This window comes from Cyprinodon tularosa, unplaced genomic scaffold, assembly GCF_016077235.1.
Source record: "Cyprinodon tularosa strain WSP-4 unplaced genomic scaffold, ASM1607723v1 ctg72, whole genome shotgun sequence".
NCBI lineage: Eukaryota > Metazoa > Chordata > Actinopteri > Cyprinodontiformes > Cyprinodontidae > Cyprinodon > Cyprinodon tularosa.
The window spans coordinates 416,539-436,038 of NW_024039474.1; the positions used below are offsets into that span (position 1 = coordinate 416,539).

The 19,500-nt window shown below is 38.2% G+C and overlaps 1 protein-coding gene across 1 annotated transcript; it reads right to left on the reverse strand.

Annotated features, from left to right (window-relative positions):
* Positions 1-5,790: 5,790 nt before the first annotated feature.
* Positions 5,791-18,881, reverse strand: eif4ea (eukaryotic translation initiation factor 4ea). Its single transcript, XM_038269081.1, has 7 exons — positions 18,798-18,881; positions 16,428-16,525; positions 15,283-15,378; positions 8,731-8,794; positions 8,415-8,528; positions 8,066-8,205; positions 5,791-6,787 (listed from the first exon to the last, which is right to left on the reverse strand). The coding sequence occupies exons 1-7, from the start codon at positions 18,813-18,815 to the stop codon at positions 6,673-6,675; spliced, it is 645 nt and encodes a 214-aa protein (XP_038125009.1). The 5' UTR covers positions 18,816-18,881; the 3' UTR covers positions 5,791-6,672.
* Between the last annotated feature and the right edge of the window lie 619 nt (positions 18,882-19,500).

Genomic DNA, 19,500 nt, shown 5'->3' on the forward strand with positions numbered 1-19,500 from the left:
CTCTGAACACTGATGCTGGCATGATCATGGTGTCATCAGTTTAATTTAAGGCAGAGATTTAAACAAGAGATCAATCTGAGCAACTACAAGAAGTAGTCGTTCAGTTACAAATTCTATTGTATTATTAGAAGATGGCAATGACTTTAAAGTCATTAATCTCATCACACTTCAGAAGGTTTATGAAAAATGGTTTCAATTTAAAAAACAACAACAGTCACATCAATAGCGGTATTAAACGTGAGACAAATATATATCTTTTTGCATGTTCCCTTAAGTGAAAATCAAAAAGGTAGTGCAGAATTCTAAATGGAAGAAAATAATGCACTAACAGGAATTCACCCATTTGGGAAGATACTATCTGATATTATCTTATATTCCTGTTATGGCGGATAATCTATATCAATATTACAGTCTTTTAACATGAAATTAGTAGGACGTTGAGATTAAGCCCAGAAAATTCTGAATTTGCAGTAAAATGTTAAAACAAATTGGAGTCAAAGCAGAAAACACCCCAGTTTGAAAAACAAATGAGACTTTTACACATTATTAAAAATCAGCACTGTGATGTTCTAATAGAAAAACCTTAAAATAAAGTCAAAAATTTTATATTTAAAAAAAAAAAAAATAGGAAAACTGCTTTACCCTGGATTAACAATATTCTTCAGTTTATGAAAAAGCAGGATTTGAAATTGTAAAAATAAAAGAATTACCCAGAAAGAATTTCTAGAACTGTGGAGTCAGAGGGTGCAGAATGACTCTCATCGTTCTCAAATAAGTTCAGCTTTTCTCTAAAACAGGGCCATTTGTAAAAGAACACAGAGAGCACTGAAGAAAATTGTCAATTCGATATGTTCTAGTGTTTTCTATTTGTGCAATGCAATTTGTCATTATCTTGGTTATACTGTAAATTAGTTTTTTGGAGCAAAAATACATTTCAGTGACAGGGGCTGTAATTTTGTCCTTTGGGTAAAGCTCTGTATCCATTGCCTAAAAGGTGATAATATTAGGTACACTGTCCCTGTAAAACTAGAAATATGTATTTTATGTATTTCTTTCCATACCATTTAAACACTGTAGAAAATGAACACACATTTGACATTACTTATCTGCCTCATAAACATCCCTTAATCTGGCACTGCTACCATCGCCATCAGATATCCAGCCCCCACCTATGATGCTATCATGCCTATAAGATGGCAATATACAGAGTTCATTTATTGGACCAGATATTTAAGAAAAAGACTAACATATTCATGATGATACACTATATTGCCAAAAGTATTTGCTCACCTGCCTTGACTCACATATGAGCTTAAGTGACATCCCGTTCCTAATCCATAGGGTTCAATATGACGTCGGTCCACCCTTTGCAGCTAGAACAGCTTCAACTCTTCTGGGAAGGCTGTCCACAAGGTTTAGGAGTGTGTTTATGGGAATTTTTGACCATTCTTCCAGAAGCGCATTTGTGAGGTCGCACACTGATGTTGGACGAGAAGGCCTGGCTCTCAGTCTCCGCTCTAATTCATCCCAAAGGTGTTCTATCGGGTTGAGGTCAGGACTCTGTGCAGGCCAGTCAAGTTCATCCACACCAGACTCTGTCATCCATGTCTTTATGGACCTTGCTTTGTGCACTGGTGCACAGTCATGTTGGAAGAGGAAGGGGCCAGCTCCAAACTGTTCCCACAAAGTTGGGAGCATGGAATTGTCCAAAATGTCTTGGTAAGCTGAAGCATTCAGAGTTCCTTTCACTGGAACTAAGGGGCCAAGCCCAGCTCCTGAAAAACAACCCCACACCAAAATCCCCCCTCCACCAAACTTTACACTTGGCACAATGCAGTCAGACAAGTACCGTTCTCCTGGCAACCGCCAAACCCAGACCCGTCCATCAGATTGCCAGATGGAGAAGCGCGATTCGTCACTCCAGAGAACGCGTCTCCACTGCTCTAGAGTCCAGTGGCGGCGTGCTTTACACCACCGCATCCGACGCTTTGCATTGCACTTGGTGATGTATGGCTTGGATGCAGCTGCTCGACCATGGAAACCCATTCCATGAAGCTCTCTGCGCACTGTTCTTGAGCTAATCTGAAGGCCACATGAAGTTTGGAGGTCTGTAGTGATTGACTCTGCAGAAAGTTGGCGACCTCTTCGCACTATGCGCGTCAGCATCCGCTGACCCCGCTCCGTCAGTTTACGTGGCCTACCACTTCGTGGCTGAGTTGCTGTCGTTCCCAAACACTTCCATTTTCTTATAATACAGCTGACAGTTGACTGTGGAATATTTAGGAGCGAGGAAATTTCACGACTGGATTTGTTGCACAGGTGGCATCCTATCACAGTTCCACGCTGGAATTCACTGAGCTCCTGAGAGCGACCCATTCTTTCACAAATGTTTGTAAAAACAGTCTGCATACCTAGGTGCTTGAATTTATACACCTGTGGCCATGGAAGTGATTGGAACACCTGATTCCAATAATTTGGATGGGTGAGCAAATACTTTTGGCAATATAGTGTATATTGTGCATCCTTAGTTTGTATAGTCTCTGTGAATAAAATCTACCACCTTTTCCTTATTTACAGATAACGTTAGATACAGATTTTTTTATCTGATGTAACCAATTGCATTTAGAGGTCACCTAATTAGCAAATAGACTAAACCTGTGGCTAATTCAATCAGAGTTAAGCTGCAGCTGTTCTGTGTCTGGCTCTAAAAATATCTGAATGTCCAGATTTTGGACCTTCAGCTTTAGGTGCGTTATAGGTGCAAAATTATCCAAAGCTTTTAACATCTAAGATTTTCAATTTTAATAGACAATTTAAATATTTTCTAAACAGCTACCAGAAGAGGTAGCTTCCTAGAATAATAATGGGGGGTTACCAAGTGCTTAACTTTTTAGGCGAAAGTTGATGTTTGGTCGTTAATTTAATATGAAATGAAGATTAACTCAGAAACCTAGCTTTAAAAGCCTTAAGTTTTTTTTTTCTCTCTCCAAATGTCCTGGAAAATGCATTAACTGTCTTTGAGTGAATGCAAGATTTGCTCTATTCCTATAATACAGGTGCTGGTCATAAAATTAGAATATCATGAAAAAGTAGATTGATTTCAGTAATTCCATTTAAAAAGTGAAACTTGTATATTATATTCATACATTACATACAAACTCATATATTTCAGATGTTTATTTTGTTTAATTTTGATGATTACAAATGACAACAAATGAAAATCTCACATTCATCATATCAGAAAATTAGAATATTACTGAAGACCAATAAAAACAAAGGATTTATAGAAATGTTGGCCAACTGAAAAGTATGAACATGAAAAGTATGAGCATGTACAGCACTCAGTATTTAGTTGGGCCTCCTTTGGCCTGTATTACTGCAGCAATGCGGCGTGGCATGGAGTCGATCAGTCTGTGGCACTGCTCAGGTGTTATGATAGCCCAGGTTGCTCTAATAGTGACTTTTAGCTCTTCTGAATTGTTGGGTCTGGTGTATTGCATCTTCTTCTTCACAATACCCCATAGATTTTCTATGGGGTTAAGGTCAGGAGAGTTTGCTGGCCAATTAAGAACAGGGATACCATGGTCCTTCAACCAGGTACTGGTAGCTTTGGCACTGTGTGCAGGTGCCAAGTCCTGTTGGAAAATGAAATCTGCATCTCCAAAAAGTTGGTCAGCTGCAGGAAGCATGAAGTGCTCTAAAACTTCCTGGTATGTGGCTGCGTTGACCCTGGACCTCAGAAAACACAATGGACCAACACCAGCAGATGACATGGCACCCCAAACCATCACTGACTGTGGAAACTTTACACTGGACTTCAAGCAACGTGGATGAAGTGCCTCTCTTCTTTTCCTCCAGACTCTGGGACCTTGATTTCCAAAGGAAATGCAAAATTTACTTTCATCAGAGAACATGACTTTGGACCACTCACCAGCAGTCCAGTCCTGTTTCTCTTTAGCCCAGGCAAGACGCTTCTGACGCTGTCTGTGGTTCAAGAGTGGCTTGACACAAGGAATGCGACAGCAGAAACCCATGTCTTTCATACGTCTGTGTGTGGTGGTTCTTGAAGCACTCACTCCAGCTGCAGTCCACTCTTTGTGAATCTCCCCCACATTTTTGAATGGGTTTTGTTTCACAATCCTCTCCAGGGTGCGGTTATCTCTCTTGCTTGTACACTTTTTTCGACCACATCTTTTCCTTCCCTTCGCCTCTCTATTAATGTGCTTGGACACTGAGCTCTGTGAACAGCCAGCCTCTTTAGCGATGACCTTTTGTGTCTTGCCCTCCTTGTGCAAGGTGTCGATGGTCGTCTTTTGGACAACTGTCAAGTCAGCAGTCTTCCCCATGATTGTGTAGCCTATAGAACTAGACTGAAAGACCATTTAAAGGCTTTTGCAGGTGGTTTGAGTTAATTAGCTGATTAGAGTGTGGCACCAGGGGCCATCAATTTTGAACCTTTTCACAATATTCTAATTTTCTGATATGATGAATTTGAGATTTTCATTTGTTGTCATTTGTAATCATCAAAATTAAACAAAATAAACATCTGAAATATATGAGTTTGTATGTAATGTATGAATATAATATACAAGTTTCACTTTTTAAATGGAATTACTGAAATCAATCTACTTTTTCATGATATTCTAATTTTATGACCAGCACCTGTATAGTTGGGAGCTGAAAAAACAAAATAAAAATCACAGACTGGGTCATACTTGGTACAGCCCTGCTTTAGGCTCTGCATTCAGCTGCTGTATTTTTGTTACATAACACTGTTCCACTGCAACACAGTACAGGCATTCATCTCAGCCAGTAGGCTTCATGTTTTATCCTCAAGTTCTCAAGAAACATCACTTTCTTCCATGTTCTGTAAAAACCTGCATGTAGAGATTCTGTTTAACAAAACATCTCGTTTTCCTGGCTTCGCTGCTTTGACAATGAAATTAGACAACTTAAATCTGTCATATTTATGTAATTTAATCCAATAAACCACGACAAACTGCATGGAAGGATAAATTAACTGAGGATAAAGCCACAAGAAAAGTCAAAACCAGTTCTGAATGTAGCCATGAAACCTGCAGAGTTGTCATTAAGGGAACAGAGCATCAGGGACACCAGAATAAAATAGTTTTTGGTATTACTTAGCGAAAACAGAATTTTTTTATCTGAGCCCATCTAGTAGAGAAAAGTCAGGCAATCGTCTTTACTGTAAAGCATGATGATGTGAGCATCATGCTGAAGGAGGAATTGGGCAACTAATTAACAGAGCAGGGGTTTTAAAGATATCAAGACAGAATAAGGGTCCTTGAGACACTGGACTTCAATAGCATTGAAGGTCAGATGGCTAAAAAATTTGCTGGAAAATAGCTTTAAAAATTAGAAGTGGGGAGATGCTAATAGGTGCTTCAACCAAGGCAGCAGCTTTGGTTGTAACCATTTACAATTTTGGGTGTAATAAAAAAAAAGAAAAGAAAAATGTGAATGAAAGTTTATCAAGTCATTATGGTTTATTTTTTTTTATATAAAAGGAAAAAAACAAAGAAAAACCAAACAAACAAACAAAAAAAACACCCAAACTGCTTTAAGAGATCTGTAAGAAATGTAAAAAAAAAAAGGTCTAGAACTTCTTCCCGGTGAAGCAGAGTGACAGCAGACCTCTACAGAAAACCAGGTCCCAGGCTAAAAAGTTGGAACCTGAATTTTAGATTTGAAAAGCTCCCTTGAGAAGTTTTAATTGGTCAAATTAAAATGTAGATTAAAAAAAAGTAATTATGTAGCTTATCAGCTCTCCAAACATATCTTACTTTATTTATTTTCCATTTGTTACAGAACATGTCACTTTACAGTTTATTTACATTGGTCCTTTGAACATACTTGGCAAAAGTAAAAAGGCAGACATGAAGACTGAAGGCACAGTTTAGTTTCCAAAAATATTTTACTTTAACTGCAGATTATGGGGCTTAAACTTTTCAGAAAAGCATTCAATGTAAAGGTCAAGAGATAAAGTTAAACATCAGTGCTCTACAACTGAAAATAATATGCAAATATAAGGTAAAGCTTTGAATGACTTTGATTTCAAGACATAGGCCTTCTGCTGGTCACAGGAGCCATAACTTTTTCTGTTTTACTCAGGATACTTTTTTTCTTGCAGTTAAACTATGTGAAGATAAATTTCAAGATGATACTCAAGGCAAAAATTTGCATTCATTTTGTTTTCTCTTAAATAATTTCAACCTGAACTCAAGTTTAGCAGCACTTTGAAATGTTACTCATCTAGACAATGCCAATAAGATCAAGGATACCCAATGCATTCAGGCAAAATAGCAACTCAAATTAAAATTTTGTCTCAAGCCATTATGTTGCTTTATTTCATGTAATCAGAAACTGACATTTCCCTGAAAATCTTAAGTTTAAATCAAATTCTAATGCACTGGAAACTGCATCTTCAGCTCACTGCCCCAACATAAAGTGTCAAAAGAAGTGCTACAGTTTTAATTGCATATTCTGTCTACACAAACAAAAGCTTTGGTCAAGTGACAAATAAGCAAACAAAAGACAAAACATTAATACCTTGTGGAATAATCTGTCGGATACAATCTTGGAAAAAAGTACAGAAAATGTGATTCCGTCAAGAAAGAAAAAGCAAACATTTACAGATGAATCCAAAGGTCCTTAGGCAACAAACTTGTTCTTGGTATTGGAGCCGCTCTTGGTGGCTGTATCTGCATGCGACTGGTAGCCAATGATCACTTTAGGAGGGACGCCTAGCCTTTCCTTGTACACCCGCCTAGAAGCACAAACATTTACTGAAGCCCACTGGGATACTTCTTGCATATTATAAACATTCACATGTGGTTGAATATCAGCAAGGGTTACCCAAGCCTTGATCTAAAAAATAAATCAGCAAAGGAAACACTTATTTAAAAATAATAGTCAAATAACTGTAACATTAACTAAAGGTGTCCAAATCCAGTCAAGGCCCTGAGTCTGGCATGCTTTAGAAGATTCTCTGCTCTTACGTTACTGATTCAAATTGCATAAACATCAAGTTCTTTAAAGGTCTAAAGAAAATCGATCTGTTAGACCAGAGTTTCTCAATTAAGGTCCTGTAGATTTAGGTTATATTCACACTGCAGGCCTTGATGCTCAATTCTGAATTTTTTTTTTTTTTTAATCAGATTTTTTTGCGTTGCTGTTCACATTTCCAAATATATGCAACTTGTATGTAATCTCCGGTATGAGCTGCATTTATACAACGCAAGTGTCCCACATGCAAAGTAGAGGACGCAATGACATCACAAGCAAGCGTGCTCTGTGTTTACGGAAGTGAACATAGATGTAGTGCTTGAGAACATCTAGCGATCTTTCCCAACCTTAAAAACTCAATCTTTCCAAGTTGGTTAAACATAAATACTGCTCTCTGCATTATCGTCCACCATGGTTGTTGTTGTTTTCTTGCCACTTCTGCGTAGCAAGAAGCAGAAGAGTGATCGCTGTCTGGTATTAATGCCGTTATGGTCGAATGAATCTGACCTGGCCGTTCAGACACAGGTCGCATTTGAAAAGATCAGATTCGTATCGGATTCGGGACCACATAGCCAAGCGGCCTGGGTCGCATGGGGGTAGAAAAAACAAAATCTGATCTGTGTTGTTCAGACAGCCATGGAAAGATCAGATACAGGTCGCATATGGGCCAAAAAAAAAAATGATTTGGGTCACTTCAGGCTGCGGTGTGAACGTAGCCTAAAAGGTGCAGCACACCGGCCCTTGAAGTCTGAGCTCCGTTGCAGTGGTTGTTAATTTGGGCCCCTTACCACCGCCAGTCCAGCACGTTACATGTTTCAACATCTGACCTTATCTGTGTAATTGGGAATTATTTAAGATTGAGGCCTTAAATTGAGAATATCACATTTGTAACTTTAATCCCCAGTAATTAGATCATGTATTGGCCCAATGCTTTTTGCAAAGAAACAAAACAGATTTTTTACTGAAGGTTAAGGCATCAGAACCTGATGCCTGCATGAAAAGAGCTCAACAATCAATAACTGCAGCTTGTACAGCTTACCCAATGTGTGTGATGGCCTCTTTGTTTTCAAAGTCTGTTGTCCATATTGCGATTTTATCCCCTTTGGCCCTTACATTAATGACGGCTCCACAGACATCATCACTGTGATCATCAAATGCTTCACCCACAAGACATAAGAGCTGCAATAAGAAACAAATGAAATCATTTGCCACAGACTTGTTATTAGAGAGCAGCTCCTTTTGAAAGCAGGTCAGTATCTGATGTGTGCACAGTCGAAGCACACACACTTTTTCCCCCAGGCTCATCAAAGTTGGGAAGGACACAGCAACAGGATTTTGAACCCAACACAGAAAAAACCTAAACATGGTTTTTATAAAGTGGAACATACCGTCTCCAACCAGAACCGGTCCAGATCATTTTTCCGCTGCTGTTTGGACAGAGTTATCAACCAGCGACCACCTCGTCGGTTCCTTTCATCCTCCCACATGGGTTCAATGCCATCCTTTAGAGAAAAACAAACTCAAAACAGACCAGACATAAAACCAGCATCTTCCACAGATAAAACTCACCAAGTTGGGCCACTTTTAACATATTTGGTTCATTTGTACAAGGCATGTAAAGTTTATCAACTCTCCCTTACATATGGATTTCAACTACAGTCAAGAGTACAATTTATGCTCAGAGTGTTTAATGGTGGAACTTGCCTTGAACAGCGAGTAGTCACACCCAGACATCAGGTTACTGGATAGCTGGATATGGTTATACAATCTGTAAACAGATGGGATGATGTGATAAAATATAAATTATATGAATTTTACTCTCAACAGCTATATGATTCAACATGAGTAAATGTAGATCAAATGAATACATTTGTTCATAACAGTAGTGTGCTCCAAGCATTTATGGTCATTTTGATGATTCCGGTTTACAGCCGATTAAAAAAAAAAAGTTCAGTTTCTGGAAATCAGACCAAAAAAAATAAATCTCTCATTCAACATAAGCATAAATGCACAGTACATTTCCAAACTAATATTTAGGAGGGAAGATAAAAAAAAAAAATAAAAAAAAAAAAAAAGTGCACTGATTGAGTTCAGATTCTTGAATTCTAAAGATTCCAATCATTTGCAACAACAAAGTTTTGTTTGCTTTGATTTTATAATAAATCTGCTGCTCAAACTCCTCTCTACAATCAAGTAGAATATGTGTATATTTAGAAGTCTTGTAAAAGAAAAATAAATAAAAAGGGGGGATGGTGTTTTTTTTTTTTGGAAGCATACATAGCCTAATAAATACAGTCTATTAACCTAAAGTAATAAGCATGGTATGGTTGTTACATGTCAGGTACGCCCTTCATTCACTTTGACCAAGGCACCTTACAGTAGAACTGCAGTCAGTTCCTTGACTAGCATGGCTATAACTGCCCCCACTTAGTTAGGGACAACTGCAGAAGATAGATTTCCAACTGGGATTAGCTTCATAATCATGGTGGGCCACTTCTTTGATTTTATTTATTTTGCTCAGGCAAATCATAAGCCCACCAAATGTTGAAAGGCCAATGTTATTGCCATTACAGTTAATATATAAAAGAAATGTCACAGGGATGGTATGGGGGGGGGGGTCATTTAGGAAGGGGGATGATTTTAAAGATTTGTTTTTAAAAAGGGGGATGTGGTTCCCCCTCATCCCAAGTACTGGGTATATCCCAAAAGGCATCTGTAGAGAAGGTTCAAGGTCACAAACGGAAGTCTTAAGAAAATGGTGTATACAGGACAAATTACATCCTGAAAACAAATATGTAAAGATTCAAATTGCCCGTTTTGAAAAAATAAAAGTCAGCTGCTCCAGCCCCTGTCCCACCATGACGATTTAACAGCGTATGCCTGACATACAAAAATAATCTTGCCAAAACGCTGGCATACGTTCGATATGGTATGGGTACGCTTTGTATATGGTACTCTCATTTAATAGAAGTGCCACTTGGAGTTTTTTTTGTATTGTATACCTATAACAAGACATCATGAAATAATTGTGTCGATTTTAACAGATATTATGGAAATTCTCCTAGTTTCTGAATTTAGGAATGACAATTTAATAAATCAGATAAATATTGATATCGGCCAGGGTATCGTTAAGCATCTCAGAATTCGACACGATTCTTCTGACTATGAATTGATAAGTTGAATTTTTTATTTATTTATTTTTATTAAATACCTGTTGATAGAGTTTAGACGGCAAGACTTGTGAATACATCTTCTGGACTGGAGAGAAAAAGTTACCGGGGAATTTCTGACTGGCCTATTTAAGCTAGGTGAACATTTTAATGTAAAAATATGGTGCTATAAATAACTATACGCATATTGTAGTCTATATGATGATTTTTCTTTAATCTCACATGGCCAACTATTTCAGCAAGAGCAAACCATATATACACTCGCCGGCCACTTTATTAGGTACACCTGTCCAACTGCTCGTAAACACTTAATTTTTAAGCAGCCAATCACATGGCGGCAACTCAGTGCATTTAGGCATGTAGACATAGTCAAGACAATCTCCTGCAGTTCAAACCGAGCATCAGTATGGGGAAGAAAGGTGATTTGAGTGACTTTGAATGTGGTATGATTGTTGGTGCCAGAAGGGCTGGTCTGAGTATTTCAGAAACGGCTGATCTACTGGGATTTTCACACACAACCATCTCTAGGGTTTACAGAGAATGGTCCGAAAAAGAAAAAACATCCAGTGAGCGGCAGTTCTGTGGGCAGAAATGCCTTGTTGATGTCAGAGGAGAATGGCAAGACTGGTTCGAGCTGATAGAAGGACAACAGTGACTCAAATAACCTCCTGTTACAACCAAGGTGGGCAGAAGAGCATCTCTGAACGCACAGTATGTCGAACTTTGAGGCAGATGGGCTACAGCAGCAGAAGACCACACCGGGTGCCACTCCTTTCAGCTAAAACAGGAAACTGAGGCTACAATTTGCACAAGCTCATCGAAATTGGACAATAGAAGATTGGAAAAACGTTGCCTGGTCTGATGAGTCTCGATTTCTGCTGCGACATTCGGATGGTAGGGTCAGAATTTGGCCTCTACAACATGAAAGCCTGGATCCATCCTGCCTTGTATCAACGGTTCAGGCTGGTGGTGGTGGTGTTATGGTGTGGGGAATATTTTCTTGGCACTCTTTGGGCCCCTTGGTACCAATTGAGCATCGTTGCAACGCCACAGCCTACCCGAGTATTGTTGCTGACCATGTACATCCCTTTATGACCACAATGTACCCAACTTCTGATGGCTACTTTCAGCAGGATAATGCGCCATGTCATAAAGCTGGAATCATCTCAGACTGGTTTCTTGAACATGACAATGAGTTCACTGTACTCAAATGGCCTCCACAGTCACCAGATCTAAATCCAATAGAGCATCTTTGGGATGTGGTGGAACGGGAGATTCGCATCATGGATGTGCAGCCGACAAATCTGCGGCAACTGTGTGATGCCATCATGTCAATATGGACCAAACTCCCTGAGGAATGCTTCCAGCACCTTGTTGAATCTTTGCCACGAAGAATTGAGGCAGTTCTGGAGGCTAAAAGGGGGTCCAACCCGTTACTAGCATGGGGTACCTAATAAAGTGGCCGGTGAGTGTAGTTTATAAAATATATAGAAAAGCCACTTGGTTTCTTGCTTTGTAACAAAAAAATTTTTTTAACCTGTTGCATTAAAGAGGAACTGGAAACCTGCTGCAACTGTAAACCTACATTGTTCACTACAAGGAAGTTACTGCAGTAACTTGGTCTTCTGCTGCACCATCCAATTTATCTTTCTCCAACAAACTTATTGGGCTAAAATCCAAAAATGTTTCAAAGTGTTGCTGCACTTTCACGTAGGGCTTTCTCTTCTTTATTTAATTTCAACATTTAGCTCTACGCAGCCCCAAACCTGGGCTTTATGGTAAACCTTCCCTCTCAGTCAACCACATCAGTCTGACTGAAGTAGACAGACTTGCCTACGAGGTCGACAGGACCTCTAGTGTCTGAACTTGGTGAAAAATACAAATAATTCCGAAGGCTTATCTGTCACTGTGTCAACAATGCAGTTTTACATCCACATTGTCTCCCTTTATTCAGTACGATGCATATCACAAAACTCTTGATTATTAGCCCAATGATCAAGGGTGGAATGTCCAGTTAAGGATGTGGTGGATCACCACTGTATTGTGAAAGACTTGAGGGCAATTAAATGATTTATATACATTTACCCGCCTTAAGAAGTCTTCATCTTTGTCATTTTACTTGTTTTTTTGTTTTTTTTCCTTCGCAGTTGCAAATACAATAGATCCATTAATTATCTCAGCTTTTTCCCCCTCGTACTGCATTAATACCTTTTGAAAATGATCCTCTTAGATGTGAACTTTTTCCCCTCCATCCTTTCCCTCACAAGGGATTAATGAAGAAAAATCCCAATTATAATGGCAGGAACAGCTGTTAATTTGATTCAGGTGTGTGGGGAAAGAAACATTTCCCTTTCTTAAAAGATTTTGAGGCTATAGACTGTTTGGATAGCTGGTTTAACTAAGCCAAAGATTGAAGAGCAGTGACTGCAATGGGGGATTGTCTATAAATAAAAAACACTGAGCCCTAAGAGGATCACTCTAAGGCCTTTAAAATACTTGAACTTTTAATCCAGATGTTATTGGCCGCCAATTTTAGCTTTCATCTGATATTGTTTCAAGTTTAATTTTTTTCTCCCAATGAAGCACCAAGACCTTTTCATTAAGCTGTGTAGAATTGTGCTTTTAACAAAGACTTTTATGTTGGCTCTATGATGTAAATATTAACGTCGTCTCTATGAAAACTAAAGGAAAATGAAAGTACAGGTGCTGGTCATAAAATTAGAATATCATGAAAAAGTAGATTGATTTCAGTAATTCCATTTAAAAAGTGAAACTTGTATATTATATTCATACATTACATACAAACTCATATTTCAGATGTTTATTTTGTTTAATTTTGATGATTACAAATGACAACAAATGAAAATCTCAAATTCATCATATCAGAAAATTAGAATATTACTGAAGACCAATAAAAACAAAGGATTTATAGAAATGTTGGCCAACTGAAAAGTATGAACATGAAAAGTATGAGCATGTACAGCACTCAGTATTTAGTTGGGCCTCCTTTGGCCTGTATTACTGCAGCAATGCGGCGTGGCATGGAGTCGATCAGTCTGTGGCACTGCTCAGGTGTTATGATAGCCCAGGTTGCTCTAATAGTGGCTTTTAGCTCTTCTGAATTGTTGGGTCTGGTGTATTGCATCTTCTTCTTCACAATACCCCATAGATTTTCTATGGGGTTAAGGTCAGGAGAGTTTGCTGGCCAATTAAGAACAGGGATACCATGGTCCTTCAACCAGGTACTGGTAGCTTTGGCACTGTGTGCAGGTGCCAAGTCCTGTTGGAAAATGAAATCTGCATCTCCAAAAAGTTGGTCAGCTGCAGGAAGCATGAAGTGCTCTAAAACTTCCTGGTATGTGGCTGCGTTGACCCTGGACCTCAGAAAACACAATGGACCAACACCAGCAGATGACATGGCACCCCAAACCATCACTGACTGTGGAAACTTTACACTGGACTTCAAGCAACGTGGATGAAGTGCCTCTCTTCTTTTCCTCCAGACTCTGGGACCTTGATTTCCAAAGGAAATGCAAAATTTACTTTCATCAGAGAACATGACTTTGGACCACTCACCAGCAGTCCAGTCCTGTTTCTCTTTAGCCCAGGCAAGACGCTTCTGACGCTGTCTGTGGTTCAAGAGTGGCTTGACACAAGGAATGCGACAGCAGAAACCCATGTCTTTCATACGTCTGTGTGTGGTGGTTCTTGAAGCACTCACTCCAGCTGCAGTCCACTCTTTGTGAATCTCCCCCACATTTTTGAATGGGTTTTGTTTCACAATCCTCTCCAGGGTGCGGTTATCTCTCTTGCTTGTACACTTTTTTCGACCACATCTTTTCCTTCCCTTCGCCTCTCTATTAATGTGCTTGGACACTGAGCTCTGTGAACAGCCAGCCTCTTTAGCGATGACCTTTTGTGTCTTGCCCTCCTTGTGCAAGGTGTCGATGGTCGTCTTTTGGACAACTGTCAAGTCAGCAGTCTTCCCCATGATTGTGTAGCCTATAGAACTAGACTGAAAGACCATTTAAAGGCTTTTGCAGGTGGTTTGAGTTAATTAGCTGATTAGAGTGTGGCACCAGGGGCCATCAATTTTGAACCTTTTCACAATATTCTAATTTTCTGATATGATGAATTTGAGATTTTCATTTGTTGTCATTTGTAATCATCAAAATTAAACAAAATAAACATCTGAAATATATGAGTTTGTATGTAATGTATGAATATAATATACAAGTTTCACTTTTTAAATGGAATTACTGAAATCAATCTACTTTTTCATGATATTCTAATTTTATGACCAGCACCTGTAAACAAATACCAAAAACTATTGTGATAAATGTCATTAGTTTAAACCAAAAAAAGTAAAAAATTGAGCAAAAATTAGTCTAAAGCTCTTGGTTCTGTTTAGGGGTTCAGGATGGAGCTTAATGTCCCAGTAAAACATTTTAAATTAAAAATAACTTCTGAGCAACAGGGGGATATTTCTCTATAGCCCAGTAAAGACACTGTTTATGCCTCTGTTTCAAGAGGCTGAACTTGGACTGCAGCATCTCATCCATGCTGTGGGATTTGCCCTTTGGACCTCCTGGGCTTTGCTTCAGAACCCTGTAAAGGTTGCAGCCATTCCTGCTACCTATGTATTTTCTCCACCTCCTCAACCATCTATGAATATGTTTAGATGATGCCCAGTGAACAGCTGGCTTCTATTCTTTATCTTATATTGATACTTTGATTTTTCTGAGTCATTGCATTTGGGGTTTTCAGTAGAAATAAATATGAAATTAAACCTTAAAATGTTTTATTCTATGAAATGAAGCAAGTGTAGTTTTGCTTTACATTTTCAGACAATTTTTTTTTTCATATTATAATTTGCTCAAAATTCTCCAGCAGATTCCATCAAGTAAAGCATGTACATTTTGCTTTAGAAAGTCCATTTATTTCTAACAGGAAGATGCTCAATTTTCCTCTTCAACATCTGAAAATAACTTGCCAAACTAAAAAAAGCACAAATTGATATGTTGATGACCTTGTGATCTAAACTAAGACTTCAGCATTGCTTTCTATAAACCAGTGATTTACTTACGCCCAGAAGTCCTCCACAGTGTCAAACTTAGAAATGAGTCGAAGGTTTGCCTGCCATGTTTTGCTTTTGTCGTTTTTGAAAAACCACAGAGCCCACCTAAAAAAATACAGAAAAGAGAAAATAGGCTTTGACTAAAGCAGGGATGTAGGTGATGTTTTATCTTTTCCCTAGCACAACCCTCCTTAAAAATTGGGATGCAATTTCTACTGTTATGAGCTGCTTGTATCTGAACCATCTGCAGGAAAATGATTACAGCAATATGCATACAAACCGGTTTTATACTCCATCCTTTAAATTAAATGTTAAAGGTACCACGTTATTCTATAAATATATCAGAGCAACCTTTATCCATTTTGGTCATTGAGTTAAGACCAGTAATTCCCAACAGGGGGCAGTCATACCCCTTGTGGTCCATGAGTGCATTGCAAGGGATACATGAAAATATTTCATTTCTTAGCTGCGATCCATTTGTTTTGTAAGGACCCAACTGAAAAATTAAACATGCTTTTACCAATCAAAAAGTAAGTTTTTCTTATATCTTTAAGTTCACCTGCAGCTGTGAAATACATAATAACCAAGCAGAGGAACAGACTGGATGTAGAGAACAGCCTGGTATCAGCTGTTTTTGAGCCATCAGAGCTCTTTAAAGCAGCTCATGTGTCCTGATGACAACAAAGTAAAACTAATTAAGTCAGTCTGACATACATACATACATACATATATATTTATTTATTTATTTTTCCCCAATTCATCAAGTTTAAATGTGATGATATCAGAGTTACTCAGAGAAGCACCAGTTTTATAAACACAGGTTTATTATATTCCATTTTGTATTTATTACAATTCCTAACCAACTTCCAGGCAACATATTTATGTAGTTTTTTTATTTCAGGTGGAAAGAATAAAATGCCTAAGAATTAAATGCTTAAGTTAAAAGATAAAGTAAGATAGTTTTTATTTTATAATCAGTTATTGTACATTCTACTTTTGGACTATCAGCATTACTTTTGACTGAGAGGGGTGCTCATGGTACGAAAAAATGTCCAAAGGGTTACGCAAGTCAAAAAAATGTTGTGACACACTGACCTACAAAACAATACATTTTTAAACATATCTGAAAACAAAAACTTAAAATGCAAAGTTACCTGTTTTGTAAAGGATGTTTGATGTAAACTTCAGGACTTACAACCTTCTGAAGAGATTTTTCATAATTCTTTTCAGAATTTGCAGGGAGGGAGGTTGTCTGTTTTGGAGAAATAAAGTAAATAAAAACATGCTTATATGGATGATATTGTTTGCATCTCTACACACATTTAAAACTTTGAAAATTACATTTTCAATCTTATTCACTTTCCTATCATTACCATGAGAGAACTCAACACTTCTGACTCAGAGCTACATCAGAGTCCTTTTTAGATGTTTTTTTAGGAATACAAGCTGGAAAATATGGAAGAGGATTAGGGCCACTGAAAAAATAAAAAAGTTAACTGATTTTTAAATATCATTTATAATATAATATAATATTCTGACTTTAATCTCAGAATTCTAACTTTTTTTTCTCAGAATTCTGACAGCTAACCAACAGGTTAGTATCAAGCTGTAGCCATGTCTAGAGACTAAACTAACTGCTCTTCCATTAATGAAAGCATCACCAGGGACTCCTGAACGTAAAAAGTCGCCTAATTCCATCATTTTCCACCAATGTGTTACTAGCCTTCCCAAACAACTAACATCTTTGTTAGTGAAGCTGAGTGCTCCCACATCTCTTCTTTCGGGGTGACCTTTAAGATTAAAGGAATAATACACCCAAAACATGATTAGCCTTCATTTTCTACTCAACCCCATGCTGAACAACACTCTGGAGTACTTTTTTGATATCTCAAATGCATCTGGAGATCTGGGAGGTTTCTTGCTGTCTGCTGACATTCAAATAATGGAGGTCTATGGTGCCCGAGACAGAAAGGTCCATAAAAGTCCACAAAAAACGTGTCAATATTCCTCCATACTGCTCGTCCAATGTATTCCAAGTGTCCTGAGTGGGTAGCATCCAGAATTTACTCGAAACGAAGTCATTTAGAATGTTTTTAGAGCATAAACAGTAGTGTATAGGATTTCCTGAAAGCGCGCACATGCGTGTTCACGACGCTACGGAAGCCGGCAGACCACACCAGATGAAAGTGCGCATTCAGCGTCTGCTCTGCCAATAATGCAAGCGTAGAAGAAGAAATGTGCCGTTTACCTGTGCAAAGAAAGAAACAACGAAAGAAAAATGTCTGAGGACTTCAGTGTTGAGGAAGAGCATGAGTTCTTTGCCGAGCTGAATGCGCTGGTTTGGTCTGCCTGCTTCCGTAGCGTCGTGATCGCGCATGTGCGCGCTTTCAGGAAATCCTATACACTACTGTTTATGCTCTAAAAACATTCTAAATGACTTAGTTTCGAGTAAATTCTGGATGCTACCCACTCAGGACACTTGGAATACATTGGACGAGCAGTATGGAGGAATATTGACACGTTTTTTGTGGACTTTTATGGACCTTTCTGCCTCGGTCGCCATAGACCTCCATTATTTGAATGTCAGCAGACAGCAAGAAGCCTCCCAGATCTCCAGATGCATTTGAGATATCAAAAAAGTACTCCAGGGTGTTGTTCAGCATGGGGGTGAGTAGAAAATGAAGGCTAATCATGTTTTGGGTGTACTATTCCTTTAAGATCCAAAATTCTGAGATTAAGGAGGTCGGGATTCTGAGATTAAAGAGGTCGGGATTCTGAGATCAAAGAAGTCAGGATTCTGAGATTTAAGTCAGAATTCTAACATTAATTCAGAATTCTGAGAACAAGAAAGTCAGACTTTTTTCCCCCTGATTAAACTGAAATATTTAAAAATCAGTTGTTGTTTTTTTCCTTTTTTTCCTGTGGGCATAATCCTCTTCCCTAGGGAAATGTCAAAAAGGTAGATGCTCAATTCTTTTTTCTCTCCTCCATGGAAAAACACTTATTACCAGAGAATGTCGCACTCTCACAGGCATCCTCCAACACGTTAAGTTGCAAATAACTTTTTCCTGGTGTCTGGTTGATTCTGTCAGAACTGACCGGAACCGAATTTAAACTCCACACCATCCTGACCAGTAACATGTGACGTGGACTTTAATGTTTCTCTTTAAGTTGTCATTCATTGCCAACAGAACATGAACTCAACTCGTCTTTAGAGTCCGTATAGAAAGTTCTCAGTGAGTTATCCGAATCATATGGGTAAGTGTAAAACATAAAAGTCAAAACAGCTGTGTTCTAACGAACGGTTCTAATAAAACCGTTAACTTATATTTGCTGCGTTAACTTTCTGTTTGCTTAAAGCAAACAGTTTGGAAACATTTTACCAGCTTCTCTTTTTAACGCTCGGGACTGTCTCTAAAATTTCACATAACGTGTTCGGTATCGGATAAACTTGCTCCTCGGTTCGGTTAAAACCCCGCACCGACAGCTTAGTCTAACTGTTAGTAGCGTTCAATGGGACTCACCAATACAGCGGTCGCCATCTTCTGGAATCATTTCCAGCCATTGGGCGTCAGTTAAAATAGCCGCCTGCTGCGCATGCGCAGTCAGATGACCAAATAAGGAACATGTCCACCCAAGGGGGGCGACATGTTTGAAATTAAAATAAAAAGAACTTTTAAATTATTGCTAGATTTCAACATAACAATTTTTTTTAAATGAACACACCTCTTGGTATCACATACAAAGGTTTAGTGTTGGTTTTATGTGTTGCCCAGAACCTTTATACAAGTTGGAAAAACAAATTAATAATTTGAAAAAAAATTATTTTACTTTATAAGTCCAATACCTTTGCTTAGTTTTAGCTCTATATTAAGATTTGCAGTTAGGTTTATGATCCAAAACTTACATTTATGTATGTTTACTTGATTATCATCATAATAGTGTCCTCTATTTTTCTTTTACCTATCTTGAATTTGTTTTATCCAGTTCATCAATAATTTATTATATTTAAATCTCTCATTGAGTTTAGACAACCATCAACCATACATTCTATGGTTTTTGAAATTATTCCCCAAAAAATTTAAATGTGTTATCTACAAAAAGAATCATTTGTTACCTGTCACTAACCTACTGACCAAACACTGAAAATGTGGGGACTCCACATTATGTATGTTGAAGATTTGATTTTTCCATTGACTTTTCACCTCTTTAATTATTCCTCTTAGT

Excerpts from the sequence above, each read along its gene's own strand:
- eif4ea (XM_038269081.1), bottom strand. Across the intron at positions 15,379-16,427 it reads AAACATCCTTTACAAAACAG|GTGGGCTCTGTGGTTTTTCA; the intron begins GTAACTTTGCAT and ends GTATTTTTTTAG. Across the intron at positions 8,795-15,282 it reads ACTGTGGAGGACTTCTGGGC|ATTGTATAACCATATCCAGC; the intron begins GTAAGTAAATCA and ends ATCTGTTTACAG.